Below are 15,493 nucleotides of genomic sequence, written 5' to 3' on the forward strand. Positions count from 1 at the left end.
TGCAGGAACACTATATTTATTAGGTCAATAATTCATTTTTAGCAATACAAGTACAGAATATATCACAATGCTGGTTACAAACATACTTAGTATGGTTCAATGGTTACAAATAATGGTGGGTACTACAAGTTTTTGTTAAAGATGATATGAAAGGTCATTCTGACACAATGAAGAATTGTCTTAAAAAAAATCTATCAATGACCCTAGATATTTCTATAGAAATTACTGTGGCACTATTAGTGGGGATTTTCATGTAAAGAATTGTTAGTAATTTGTTTCATTAAGAGCTCTTGAGCCTATTAAACTAAAATCCCCTGTTGCTTATTAAAGTATAAAAATAGTACTGACTTGGTAATATTTAATAAAATGTAGCATTCATTCACATCATAAAAGTAGAACTAAATTGAAAAGTTTTTAGTTACCATGGCAACATATCTTTCCATAAAAGGAATATACAGAAATGAGTAATGTTACACAAATGGTACCTGCAACAATTATTTAGTGATCCAACACTTAACTTGTGCACCACAAACCAGGTTTTCTAGATATCTATATATAGCATATATTTTTAATCTTAAATTTTACTTTTGAAAAAAAATGTGCACTTCAACAAACTCACTAAGGCCACTCATGCTATAGATACCTAGGATTGCAATTAAAGAATAGTATTACTTAATAAGCACACTCCTTCAGATCACCGACAGGGTAAAACCACTTTTCTGCCTAACACATTCCTGAGATTTGTGGACAATACAACTACTAGTGTTCAAGCTGGAGATTAATCCAAATGTCCGATTAAAAAAATTTTTTCTTTCCTAGCAAGAACTGAGGTCCTCCAAAGCCAAGAGGTGAAATATATACATTAATTTTTAAAGCAAAAATAAAACTCTTAAAAAGTTCGTAATTATATAAATAAGTATTTTTCCAGTAGTAACTTTGTCATCCAGAAAGGGAACAGTTTGCAAGCAGCAAGGCTATGAGTTCTAGAGAAAAGATAAAGACCAAGTGGCAGTTAAGAATACCTGCTACCTAAGCAAACCATCGTTTTCAATTTGTGAAGTATGGCCAAAAGCTTCAGTTGTGTTTTAGATGTTGACTGTTCAGCGCTCTGTTTGCATGTAAGAAGCCACCAAATGGCACTCTCGTTTATTTATAAGGTAGCAGCCTCTGTACTTAATTTTCACAACATTACAAACTCTTCCCAAACAGGCTAGGAACAAAGGCCTTTGTCAAATCATTTATTTTCACAAATGAGCGCATACCTGCACACACGGATTCCTACAGAGCAACAGTGAGTTTGTTTTTAACCAAGGAAACAGAGCTTCGATGACAAGAAGGGTCCTAAAGCTTTGGGAAAGTCAGCTCTGGGGACCCATAAAAACTGTGGTCTGAAGAGCCCCATCCGTTCTATTACACTGGATGCAGGAGGGACTGACCATCTGTGTGGCACAGGAGGAATACAGAGCCCCCGATGGACCCAATCTGAGTAGCACCAACTTTAGGAAAAAGACTGGGTAAAAGAGAAGAAATCAAAGTCAGGAAGGATGAGACCAAAGGCCCCTTATTTAACATGACTTTGCTGAACTTCCAGAAAAATCTTAAAGTTGGTCTAGGCTTCCTTACACACAACCCCACCATATGTGAAAAATCTGTGCAACCTATTGGTTACTGTGAGGTACGTTTCATTCTTTTCTTTGTATTCTTTTTAACCCCTTAAAGAAAGGTAACATTCACCTCTCTAACCTACCTTAAACATCCCCAGGAAAAGGATAAATCCCACACTTAGAATCATTAGGGTATTATTCTTCATTACAACCCGAATTAATAGCATACTATTTGTTGTATCACTAACAAGCTGTCCATCTCTTTTTTTAGCCTACAGTTTTTGCATTAAATCAAAGTGTACAGGTTTATAGAAAACTACATGAAAGCAGTGGTAATAAAGGGAAACTAGCGATTTTTTTTTTTTTTTAAGAAAAACTGGCTGCCACATAACATTATCACCCTGTGATCTTAGGCTTCTATCATGTTGCTTTATCACTGTGAGCTAAGTAGAGCTCAAACTGAATTAAGAGAGGATGAGGCCTTAAGTTATTTGCCTTATTTTATCCTAGGAAATGCTACATGTGCACAAAACCAAAAGATACACATTGATTAAAAAAAAAAAAACTTCATATGGAAACGTTAAGTTTCAAAATATTTATTGAAAAACAATTTACCATGACATTCCTATACCACAAACATACCACAGGACTCTAAATAACCAACAAAAGTATACAAAGCCTATCCTGGAAATATCTTTGGAGGTATTAAATATATAGGCCCATGAGGACAGAGCTGAGTAACTTAATAAATGTTAGTCCTTGGTCACACAGACTATTTGGTAATTAACAAAGAGGTGCCTCTTGGCATTAGACTGCAATTAACTGCGAGGGAGGTGCAGGTGTGCCAATGTACTCTTTAAAATGAAAAAGAAAATAATTCAATTTGAGGAATAAACCCAGGTTTTGAAATCATAGTTACAGTCTTAGTGTCTGGGCTTGCTTCATCTCTTTATGTACCTCCCCCAGTCAATCCCCTCCTGGGGACTTAAAAACACTGGCTCGTAACTAACAAGACTGCAATTAACAGTTTTAAACAAGATTAGGTTTGGGAAGCCCAAAAAGTATTTAAAATCAAATTTACCCGAAATCTCCAATTAATTTTTCTGTACTCAATGTGGCAGTTTACATTTTCCCTCCTCCAACCCTAACATGCATGTTAAAAGAAAACCAAAATTCAACACACATCCACTCACCCCCAGACTACTCCAAGCATTAGCCAAGAGCAACATCTCTGACAGCCAAGTCATGAACCCCTGAAAATAGGGGGGAAAACCCTGATTCTTAACTATAGAGGCACCACATAGGCCACTACAGTAAGAACTGAGGTAACAGCAAAAGAATTTGTTTCTTATTTGCTACATGTCACAACTTTCCAAATTTGAGTATTAATTACCTCAACATTAAATAACCTGACTGGCATAAGATTAAAAAAAATCAAAACCCAATGAACAGGAAGACAAGTTAGTGAAACATATATAATTAGGGGATCTCTGCATTTGACTCTTGAATTTAAAAGAAAATGACATAGTTGTACTATTATTTACCATAAAAATGAAGGATTTCTAAGAATTGCTTCTTTTGGGCATTCATTTTTCCATTAATCCCCACAAGCCATATAGTAACCTGAAATTCCCACCCATGAGCTATTTCATGACTCTTAGCCAACATACTTGTTAATTGCATTGATTATTAGGATAACATTTAAAATGAGGGGGATGGTTGCAGCAGATATTTATAGACTTGCTTATGGCATTGCCATCTGTGCACACTGACTAAAGATATGCCACTGTAATTGCCAAATTTCCCTGGTTTGGTGTAATTACATGAATATAATTTTTGCATTATCACTTTTCATTATACCTCTAAATGAAACATTCTACTGATAAAAGTATATGCAGGGGCTAAAATAATAACCTAAAGCCTCTGGTCCAAATAACCCCTTTCTACATTAGGCTGGTCCTTTTTAGGTCCTCCTGGTCCTGTTAGCAAACGCTATCAGAGCATCTTGCATTGTTGTACCAAAAAACCCTGAAACAACCAAAGGGTTAATAAAACTGCTGGTCTGTCAGCTTTTCTATTACTTACAGATCAACACTGGTCCAGTTCAGATGAATCTGACAGTCTTTCCCTTGTAACAGAGCTCTGTAGTGGTTGCATCCACTTCTCTGGGTAAGGTAGCCAAACCTAAGTCAGGATGTCCCTCTTCTACTAGCACTGTGTTAACTTTTCTATACTGCATATAAAGATTTTCCCCATAAAATATCTTTACAATACAGTATTGAATACCTCCACAAGGAAGAATATGTTAAAAAGTTGTTAAAATCATCCTTACGTAATAAGAATGCAACTCTTTTAAACTCTTAAATAGTTTTATTTAGGGGTTCTTTTCAGGCTTTCTGCAAAATGAATTATTTTTTAAAATGAAAAAAAAAAAAAAAAAAAAAGATTTCCTGTTGTTTGTTCTACTAGGTTGAAAATATGGGCCAGACTACTTATACATGCGGTACATGCTGAATATAACTGAATATATGCTTATTCCTACAGACACTCTGCAAGATAGGGATCACCCAAATAGGGTCAATGGACTGGACCAGTGTTTCAATGCAAATTCCAGCCCCAAAAAACAACATGGTTTTGATTTCACAGTATGAATTCCCTGGAATCTGGGAAAAGGTAAATTAGTTAACTGAGGTCCTCCCTCAGCAGCTCGGTCCCTCAACATTCTGAGAAATCAAGAAGGACTGCACCACTTCTTCAGTGGACTGGGGGCTGGTGTTGACATCTTCAAGAGCATCGGTCACTGAATACTGACGATCTCGCAACCGGTTCCAGTTAGAAAGAACATTGTGATATTCAAACACTTTCTCATAATTTCCAATGGAGTTGTAAAGTTTAATGAGACCTCGGTAATCATATTCTAGTCCACTGTAGCCTTCACCAAACAGTTTCTTCCCTGAAAGTAAAAGATGCATACACACACGCACAAAAGAAAGAAAGAAAGTTCAAGTAATGAAACAATAAGAGGTTCTTAAAAGACAACACAAGTTCAATTCTTTAAATAAGGTGATGAAGGGACACCTGGGTGGCTCAGTTGGTTATAAGCGGCTGCCTTCGGCTCAGGTCATGATCCCAGCGTCCTGGGATCGAGTCCCACGTCAGGCTCCTTGCTCAGCAGGGAGACTGCTTTGCCCTCTGACTCTGCCTGCTACTCTGTCTGCCTATGCTCACTCTCTCTCTCTCTCTCTCTGACTAATAAATAAATAAAATCTTAAAAAAAAAAATTTTTTTTTAAATAAGGTGATGAAAACATCACTTATTCCCTAGGCTGAGGAACTAATGAGATTGGGTACCGATAGACAAGATTAATATTAGAATTAAGAACTTCTGTTCTATGAAAGGTACCATTTAGAAACAAGCAGCACAGTTATCTATTTGCAAAATATATAACCAACAAAGGGCTTGCTGCATCCATAGTATATAAAGACCTTCTGTAAATCAGTAAGGAATGACAGACAATTCAATATAAAAATAGGGAAGAACTTTTTTTTTCTTACGTAAACCCTAAAACCTTGACACAGGGCTCAAAGCCATTGCCCTGAGATCAAGAGTCACATCTCCCAACTGAGCCAGCCAGGTGTTCCCAAAATGGAAACAATCCAAATGTTCTGAATACCCATTAACAGCAGAATGGATAAATAATGATATACTAATCCAATAAAATGTAATATAGCCCTGGAAATTAATAAGCGATAGTGTTACAGAACAACACAGATGTATTTCATAATTCATGTTCACCAAAATGTAAAAATATACATCACATGATTCCACTGATATTACATTCAAAAACTGGTAAACCTGATCTATGTTACAGCCAGAAGGGAGATGAAGGGAGTACTAATTACACAACTAGTTTAGAATAACTGCTTTTGCTTATACCTGACACTCTGCCTCAACTGTCATACTTCTTACCACTGGCTTCAAGATCAGTAAATCACCTTTAGCAAAATGTTTGAGATGATTTTTGGGTGGCTTCTGGATAACCTTAGCAGCTCTAAGCTCATTTAAATCTTCATAATTACACTTCCCTTATACAACATACAAGATATGTTACATGTTATTTCTAATCAACTGAATAAGAAATTAAAAAAAAAAAACATACCAATTGCTATAGATCGCAAATAAAGTTTCTCAGCATTTTCATACTGATTCATGTCGTAATTGTATAAAGAAGCCAGATGTCCCACTGAAAGGGCTACTTCATAATCTTCTTGACCGAGAAGTTGCTCTTTAATCTGAATTGCTTTGATATGCATTTCTTCAGCTTCCTGAAAAATAATTGAGCTGTTTTAGCCATTAGACTATACTCTCATAGTAACAATTCTTCCCGAGTAAGACTATTTTAAGTGCTAAGGACATGGATGGCGTAAGATAATCAGATCAGAGAACATACTATGTTAATCCAAAAGTTGCTTATGGGAAGCATTACTGGTTTGAACAGTTATGCACATAAGCTGATGACAGTAAGTGTCCTATGCCAAAAATGATGAGAAAATCTGTCCTGGTAATGAAACATTGTTAGAAGAAATTAACATAAAAACTTTCCAAAATGAAAATTATCTCTTTCTTAACATGCTCCAAAATTTAACTGAACCTTGTTAAGAAACTCCATACTATAGTACATTCAGTTACATAGATACACACTTTATTTTGGAATTCTGACAATTTTTATTCCAACAAACAAAACTCAGGTTAAGTGTGGGATACATAATGGATTTTCAGGTTAAAAAGTAGTATCTTAGGCTGTAACTCTCCTCCTATCCTTATTGTGACCCTAAAATGAACAATATTAAAAACTTATAATCCAAAATTTTTAGAGAGAATTCAGTAAATTTTTATCACAATTAGTAATACTTGCAGTATCTGACATTTCTTGCATACCTACCATGTGCCAGACATTATGCCAAGGGCCATACTTTTCTTTTTAAAGATTTTATTTCTTTATTTGAGAGAGAGAGAGGGAGAAAGAGAGAGAACATGAGGTGGGGTAGAAGTAGAGGGAGAAGCAGACTCCCCACTGAGCAAGGAGCCTGATGATCCCAGGATGATCCCAGGACTCCCAAGATCATGATCTGAACCAAAGGCAGACACTTAACCTACTGTGCCAATCAGGAGCCCCTGGTAAGGGCTACACTTAACATAGCTTACACTATGTTGTTGTTGTTTAAAGATTTTATTTATTTTGAGAGACAGCGAGTGAAGACAGAGAGACTGTGCGTGTGTGCACAGAAGCTGGTGGAGGGACAGAGGGAGATAATCTTCAAGCAGACTCCCCACTGATTGGGGAGCCCAACCGAGGCTCATTTCTCACAACCCGTAAGATCATGACCTGAGCTGAAACCAAGAGCTGGATGCCCAATTGACTGAGCCACCCAGGGGTCCCTGTTTTTGTTTTTTTTCCCCTAAGTTTTTATTTATTCAAGTAATCTCTACACCCAACATTGGGCTTGAACTCACAACCCTGAGATCAAGAGTCACATTCTCTTTTGACTGAGCCAGACGGGTGCCCTGCTAATAGCTATGTTTTAAGTCTAACTATAATAACCATATTAACCTTCATGGTTTGATATTATGCCTTATTTTTCCATGGCTTATATTTTGAATTTTATTTATACTTTGACTCTGCTGTTTTATGCTATTTTCTCAATTCTTTTGTGGAATAACGTAGAAGTATAATAAGTGTACATTTATTAGTGAAGATTACTGAAGACATATTATTTAAGATTATAATTTATTAGTGAAGATTACTGAAGACATATTATTTAAGATTATAATTTATTACCTAAAATTATTTACTGAGAGAAAAAGATAGTAAAACATGCTTCTACCTTAAATTTTCTCATTGACTGGTAAAGTCTTCCAAGGTTTCCATAGTGTTTTGCAGTCTGTACATTAAATTCCCCAAAAGCTTTCTTAGCTAGTTGAAGTGAAGACAGGTGCAAATCATGAGCTTCTTGAAGCAGCCTCTGTTCAGTTTCTTTATTATGACAGTCAATTGCAATCTCCTCTAAAATAAGAGCTGATTAAGAAAGCAATAAAATTAGCACACTTCCAAACCATCTATCAAAGCTAATCAGAGCATATAATTTAAAATTAAATTCTATAAATGTTTGTGTTTATGGTTTAGAAATGGTAACGGTGAGTTCCACGTTAATGAAAAAATGAATTTTTGGGGGCCATTCTAGTTTGCACAATATAATGAACTCAAATCTAAGAAAAACAATGGTATACATCAAGTATTTTGCAGAATTTCTGCTTTACTAGACTATTATATTTTGCTGATGTGAATTTCTTATTTAAAGCAATGTAAGACAAGGCAAAGGCAAAATTTTAAAGTTATGAAACTGTGTCAAGGAGTCCCCAAGCACTGTTGAACATTTTGAAACCACACTCCTAAAATATAACCTCTAACCAAACACAACTGAAAGAACTGGTTTCCTCCTACTCACTTGACTAACCAAATCAGGCAAGAAGACAGTGCAATTTCAAAGTCACATACAAGACTTTCAAATTCCATTTAAAGTCTTAAAAAAAATACATATTCTTTTATGAGATAATTTTATTTCTACGCAAATTGTCCATATGTCCAAAAGTAAAAGAGGTTTAGTCCACTATAGCATTTTTAAAGAACAAAAGGATATATATCCACAGGTACTACAATGAAAAAATATTCATAAGGTATTAAGTGAAAAAAGCAGAATATAAAACTAAAGAAATTCATTTATTTCATTATTTGGAGGGAAAAAAGTCTAAAAAATAATCACCAAAATGCTGAATCTGGATTGGTGGGATTTCAGGTGACTTAATTTATTATTTTCTCTTTTCTAACTTTTAATTTTTACAACAATTATGCATTACTTGTGTTTCAGTTAAAAATGCAAACTTTACTAAAAGGAGGAAAAAGAACTAGTTCCAGAATTAAGGTAAAATTTCTCCAGCATGCAGAGAATTACCACATGGGTGACCCAATCATGTTGGCAAAAAAAAAAAAAGCTTTTTAAATGAAAGGGCTTTGGTAGTGATTAGAAGAAAGGTTAAAATAAGGAAAGAAGGAAGTGGTATTTGGTAAGAGCCTTGCAACATTAAGGGTAACCTGATGTAAAGCTGAGCTTCAAAATCCTACACTATAAGGCTGAAGGTATATGAAAAACATAGGTTTTTCACATACCTTCTATGTGAAAAAGGTATGTGAAAAGGTATGCTACTGTGCAATAATCATGTTACTTTTTCTTTTATCCTCCCTGCAAAAGAAATGAACGAATGAAGGCATGACAGAGAGGAAAAGGGAGTGGCGGGGGGAGGGAGGGAGGAAGGAAGGAAAAAAGCAACAAAAGATATTCTGGCTTATTAACAATGTTGTATGAGAGAAACAAACCTTTTATTATGAACCACTGGAAATTCCTAGTAGAGCTACAGGCAGATACTTTAAATCAGTGACTTGGTTATCTTAGTAATATGCAGATATAGTCTAATCCTACCCTACCATCCAAAGAAATAAACAAATAGCCCGATTTTAAACTATGTATCTTTAAAATACATGACACTAGACATCTATTACAACTGACAGCAAAAGAAATCTAAAAAAAAATACACACACACACACACACACACACACGTATACTGGAGACTAATTGCAAAGGGTACCTTTCACCCTCTTTGAAGAAGCCAAAAGAAGATGATCTTCAGGTAAGATGTGGGTAATGATACCAATAGCTCTTTCAGCATGAAATCTGTAATACAGACAAATACATATTCTGGTATTTCTTTTTAGGGACAAATAATTATAGCATTTAAAAAAAATCACAACTTATAATACTGATGGAATTTCTAAAACTATCTGTGGTAAAGGTATTGGTTTTTGTTTCTTAAATTTCTAATCTGTTGTGGACTGAACTTTTAAAATATCCACTGGAGGGCGCCTGGGTGGCTCAGTGGTTTAAGCCGCTGCCTTCGGCTCGGGTCGTGATCTCGGGGTCCTGGGATCGAGTCCCATATCGGGCTCTCTGCTCGGCGGCGAGCCTGCTTCCCTCTCTCTCTCTGCCTGCCTCTCTGTCTACTTGTGATCTCTCTCTGTCAAATAAATAAATAAAATCTTTAAAAAAAAAAAAAAAAATATCCACTGGATTTCCATCTCCCACAGAATGAACTGTGAAGTTGTTACCACAGCCTACAGGGCTCACCATATTCTTTCCCTGGGCTACCTCAGGGAAATGATGTCTGACCTCATCTACCATTCTCAGAAACAGCCCTCTGCTCCTCCTCCAGCCACACAGGCTTTTGCAGCTTTCTGAACATGCAAAGCATACTCTCACCTAGGACTCTTGCACCTGGTTTACTGTCCCCTATGGAATACTATCCCCCTGACTATCTACCCACATGGCTTACTCTTCAATGAATACCCTTCTCAGCCAGCTTGTACAAAAGTACCTAAAAGGGGCGCCTGGGTGGCTCAGTTGGTTAAGCGACTGCCTTTGGCTCAGATCATGATCCTGGAGTCCCCAGATCGAGTCCTGCATCAGGCTTCCTGCTCAGTGGGGAGTCTGCTTCTCCCTCTTACACTCCCCCTACTTATGCTCTCCCTCTCAAATAAATAAAATATAAAAAAAACAAAAAACAAAAACACACACACAAAAAACCCCTAAAAAACTTAAAAAAATTTACCATAGCTCTTTAATTTACTTTATTCTTCTTCACGTAGAAGAATTTATCTTAAAAAATAAAATGTACAATTCAATGGTTTTTAGTATATTCAGAGCTGGGCACCCATGACCACGAGCAATTTCAGAGTATTTTCATGACCCTAAAAAGAAATACTGGCCCATTAGTAGTCTCTCTCCATTTTCCTCCAACCCTATCAGCCAATGGCAACCACAAATTTATTTTCTGTCTCACAGATTTGCCTATTCTGGACATCTCATATAAATGGAATCATATAATATGTGGTCCTTTGTGACTAGCTTCTTTCAATTAGCAGAATTTTTTCAAGATTCATCCAGGTTGTAGCAGGTATCAGTTGTTTTATTTTTAAATCTGCCCTTTCCCCCCCTTTATTTCCCCCTCCAAAATATTACTGATCCCTTCTCTTATATCAGGGTCAGCAATTTTTTTCTGTAAAGGGCAAGATAGCAAATATTTTAGGTTGTGTGGGCCACACACTCTATTTCCACTACTCAACTCTCCTAATGTAGCAGGAAAGCAGCCACAGACAATACATGAGCTAATGAATATTGCTATGTTCCAATAAAATTTTATTTTCCCTACAGGCCATAGTTTGCTAATCCATTTTATATATTTAATCATTTAAGGATACTTTATAGTATCAACCAAGAAGTTCTGTTAGCCAGTATTCTTTGGGTTCTAATCCTGTTTGTATTATCTGCTGATCCTCACTCATAGAGGAAATGTTTCTGTATTTTATTTCAAAATTTTTGAATGGTGAGTTCATCTTAGATGGAGCTAGATCTATGGAAAGTCTGTTTGGTTTGGACTGAGAAGTTCCGAGAGTTTTATATTTTCTCCCAAAAGGCATCTCAGGAGAACTAGCAGTCCCAAACAGCTTTTTAATGTTCTCCTCAGTTTGGGGGTTCCTGAATATATGATGCAGTTATAAATTCCACTGTGAGATTCTGTTTTTGTTTAACTGAGAGCCCAACCTGAGATGAATTAGTTTCTTTGTCCTTTCTTGTCAGTGGGAACATTTTTTTTCCTCTTAAGTCTCCCCTTTCCCTGATGGTGCAGGCTTGATCTTGGCTTCAGGTTGAGGGTTTCAGTTCTAACTCAGTTTCCTGTGGACTAAGTGCCTTAACTCATAAGATTATTGTCCAACCAAGGTTTACAGAAACTTCCAAGCTTTCCCATCATCCCAAGGTGGTTATACCATAGTTCATGCTACCCTATTGGATTTTAGTCCATGAGTGGCCCTTGGGGATTTTCTTATCTCCTGCAAGCTCAGTTATGCATTTACAAAGACAATGGTTATATTTTATTCAGTATTTCTGCATATTTTGAGCAAAATGTTTCTAGGTTATGTCTGTCATTTAGCCAGAGGTTACTGTATTACTCAAAGAAAAATTACTGAAGTATTCAGAAGATAAGCCATATTCCTTATGAAGATATATAACTCTCAATATTAAACCATGTAACATCTAAATAAATGGCTTATAGGGCACCTGGGTGGTTCAGTGGGTTAAAGCCTCTGCCTTCGGCTCAGGTCATGATCCCAGGGTTCTGGGATCGAGCCCTGCATCAGGCTCTCTGCTCTGTGGACAGCCTGCTTCCTCCTGTCTCTCTCTGTCTGCCTCTCTGCCTACTTGTGATCTCTGTCTGTCAAATAAATAAATAAAATCTTTAAAAATAAATAAATAAATAAATAAATAAATAAATGGGTTATAAATTGGTATGATTTTAAATGAGTTCAAGAACATTTCGGGCATCTTGTTAAAGCTCCAGAAAACATATTTAATCCATAAATATATTAAATATTATTGCATTAGGAAAAAAACAACAGCAACAGCATTTAATTGCTCACTGAAAAGGAACATGGAACTTACAGTGCATTGTCAAATTTCCCAGAGCTATACTGATGAACATAAGAAGAATAAGCCAAGTCTTCATGGGCTGTTGCTACATGGATATTTTTGCCACCAAACACTGACTGCCGAATGTCAAGGGCTGCCTGAGAGTATAATGAAAATAATTATTACTATAAATCCTTAGAAAACACTACCCAGTAATATTAAGCATCCTAGTATTTTAAATATATGTTCTACATATCAAAACCATCAGTTTTGAAGCAAAAATCCTGCTGTATTTAAATCACAAGAGAACATAAAGTCACCAAAAGGACTGATTTCTGAAGACTGAATCTAACTTAAAAGACAATGGTTTCACAATAAAAATTATTCATATGTCTGAGAATTACAGCAGTGTTTTTCTCTCTATGTCCTTCTTCATAAGTGAAACATAAAATCAAGGATATTTTGTCTGGAGTGATGGTTTAACACATTTACCTAAGAATGACTAATACAAGGCCTAAAGTAATTGTTATCAACCCTCCTTGCTATTACAAAGACAGCTATAATGACTCATGCTAAATCAACAATTAAGACAAGTCTTCATTTGGGCAAATGAAAAATGGAAAAGTACTCTTGTATATGAGCCCACAAGCCAAAAATTGTTTTCCTCGATGGTTCTCCGTAATTCCTAAAACATTTACTTCTAATGCTTCGACATATTATTTAGTAAAAGAATGATGTCCCATATATGAGGAGGGATTCAGAAAGAGTTATTTTTAGAGAGTGGTTTATACGCCGCAAACAAAAATATGTCAGCAAGTCAATTCAGGTTGAAAGAAAAAAAGCATTAACTGTTAACATACCTGATAAATTGCAACAGACTGACAGATATTATCTACATTGAGTAAGTAGAACCCATAATCTAGCAGTGTATCAGAATATTTTGGGTGTTTGGATCCAAAATGATCCCTATAAAAAGATATAAAACTATTAGGATATAAAGTAGAGAGAGACAATCTGAAATGGTATTTTTAGTAACAATCACCTACCGTGCCAAATACACTGCATGTTTAATTAACTGTTCTGCTTTCTTAAATTCACGTTTTACAACACAAGCCTAAGGATAAAGTGAAAAATTATTAAATAACTCTCAAACAGTTAATTAGTGTGCTAAAATAAGTAGATTAGATAGTCAGACTATGATGGTCCAAAAAAAAAAAGCATCCTTCAAAAAAGCTATCCCCCAACAGAAGGGTTCTGTAATTTCTTCCCTTCCAAGTACTCGAAAATTCTATTATAAACAGACCTGTACATATCCTGGGGAATTATAAAGTTTAAAATTTTGACATTCATGCCCAATACAAACCTGTTATAACAAAGTTACCTTACAAAGATGGTGTACTCCCATCCTTCCAGATTATATAGTAAATAAGTGGGGGAAGGGTTCAACACAGAATTTTCTAAGCTACTTATTTATATCCTAGTTCTAGAGTGGCTTAAATACCTTGTAATTTTCATCTTTCAGTTTTAAAATACACAGAATTTCAAGATTTTCTAGTCTTAAAATATTCCGATTCATGAAAATGGCCAGTTTTCAAACTTTAAATATTATTTGCATATAGAAATACAAATCTTGCACATAATTAAACTGTCTTTACATTAACTGCATTTCTAATGTTTAAAATTAATTAATATGTATTAATATCTCTCTTCTGGTTCTGATAATAATCTGAATACTTATGCTATATACTTCTCTAAAATAATTTACCTAGTAAGTTTTGCAAGAAATCTTCAACTCTTCTAAATCTATAATTTTAGAATCTTTCTTCTAAGTGAAATTTCCATAATTAAAACCAACCAAAATGAAATATTCAAAATAAAAAAACTCTAGGTAGAAAGAATATATCTGAAAAGCACATCAATGCTTTAAAACCTCAGTACACCAAACCAGCAATTTAAAAATAAATGGCTTTAAAGAGTGAATGCATTTATCTATAGAATAAGAAGAAACTAAAGAGAAAATCAAGTAAGTGCCACTCAGCAGCTCAAGTACAGGTAGCTGTGACACTGTAAGGTTGCACACTATTACTCCTAGACTTAATACTAGGCCACCCTTTAGGAGAAAAATGACCGAAATCCATTCGATTGTGGCATGAGGAATTCAGGTTGCTGGAAAGGTTAAGAAAAACAAAAGCAAACTCAAGCTAGAGTAGCACCAAAATACTGCCTCAATCTACAGTTCAGTGAGCTGAATTATCAGAATGATTTTTTTCATGGGTTTCCTAGGTATAGGAAAAATAGCTCAATTCTATATGCAGATTTCTAAATCTGGTTTCTAAAACTAAGCACAGAAACTCAGAAAATAGACCTTGTTAGTCCATGAAGCATGCAATATCTAACTTGTTAAATAACAGGTTAATTAAAACAAATTTAAAGCTGGCTAAATCTTTTAATTCATTAATAAATTTTAACATTATATTCACCTTAGAAGCTTGTCTTAAAACATCCACCACAACTTTAACCGGTAAGCCCACTGTGATTTCTTTCATTGCCTCAATGCACCATTTGTAAGCCTAAAAAAAAATATTTACACAAGAGCAAAAACTGATAAATCAAATTGACAATAATGGAATGACTGTGTATCGTTCTACCCAACTTCCAAGTACTTGAATAAGAATACATACAAAGTATTTCCACTTACAATTTTCTGAGAGTAAGTTTTCTTGAAAGTTTCAAGTTTGTTACACTTTTCCTTGAATAAGTGACACACAGGAAGTCAGGGGCATGTTCTCTCTTGCCCACAAGACTTTGCATATACTGGTCCCTCTGCCTTACATACACTCCTCTTTCCTGAACTAAACCCACATAACTTATTTTCCAGGTTTCAGCCCTAGATTAGGCTTACTGTACTTTCTTCCCCTACTGTCATCTTATTACTTTGTATCTTAATTATCTGTTTAGTTCAGTGCTTAGTTTGTGAGAGTTATTGTTCTAAGTACTTTATGTGCATTAACACATTTAACTCACACACCAGTCCTACCAGATGCATACTATTATGGAAAACTGAGGTGCACAGAGGTTAAGTACCAGGCAATGTGCTAGCACCCAGGTATCTACTGGGCAGTGATAAAGTATGTCCTTCCTCTCCTAGTGGTTAGTGGGGGGGGGGGGGGGAGGCAAAACAAATTACTTTGGATAGTAAGAACTGTTTCAAAGCAACAAAACATTATAGGGGTCCCTGGGAGGCTCAGTGGGTTAAGTGTCTGCCTTTGGCTCAGGTCATGATCCCAGGGTCCTGGGATTGAGTCCCACATCAGA

General features: G+C 35.6%; 1 protein-coding gene across 1 annotated transcript in view; it reads right to left on the reverse strand.

The window, feature by feature from the left end:
* Window positions 1-15,493, reverse strand: part of APPBP2 (amyloid beta precursor protein binding protein 2) — a 59,597-nt gene continuing 44,104 nt past the window's right edge. The window contains exons 6-13 of the mRNA XM_045985592.1: window positions 14,659-14,748; window positions 13,225-13,292; window positions 13,039-13,144; window positions 12,212-12,336; window positions 9,306-9,391; window positions 7,490-7,680; window positions 5,764-5,929; window positions 1-4,557 (exon numbers count right to left, since the gene is read on the reverse strand). Of these exons, the coding sequence (XP_045841548.1) occupies window positions 4,304-4,557; window positions 5,764-5,929; window positions 7,490-7,680; window positions 9,306-9,391; window positions 12,212-12,336; window positions 13,039-13,144; window positions 13,225-13,292; window positions 14,659-14,748 (1,086 nt within the window). The 3' untranslated portion in view covers window positions 1-4,303. The remainder of the gene's footprint in view (window positions 4,558-5,763; window positions 5,930-7,489; window positions 7,681-9,305; window positions 9,392-12,211; window positions 12,337-13,038; window positions 13,145-13,224; window positions 13,293-14,658; window positions 14,749-15,493) is intronic.

The sequence above is a fragment of the Meles meles genome, chromosome 18 (assembly GCF_922984935.1).
Source record: "Meles meles chromosome 18, mMelMel3.1 paternal haplotype, whole genome shotgun sequence".
Classification (NCBI taxonomy): Eukaryota; Metazoa; Chordata; class Mammalia; order Carnivora; family Mustelidae; genus Meles; species Meles meles.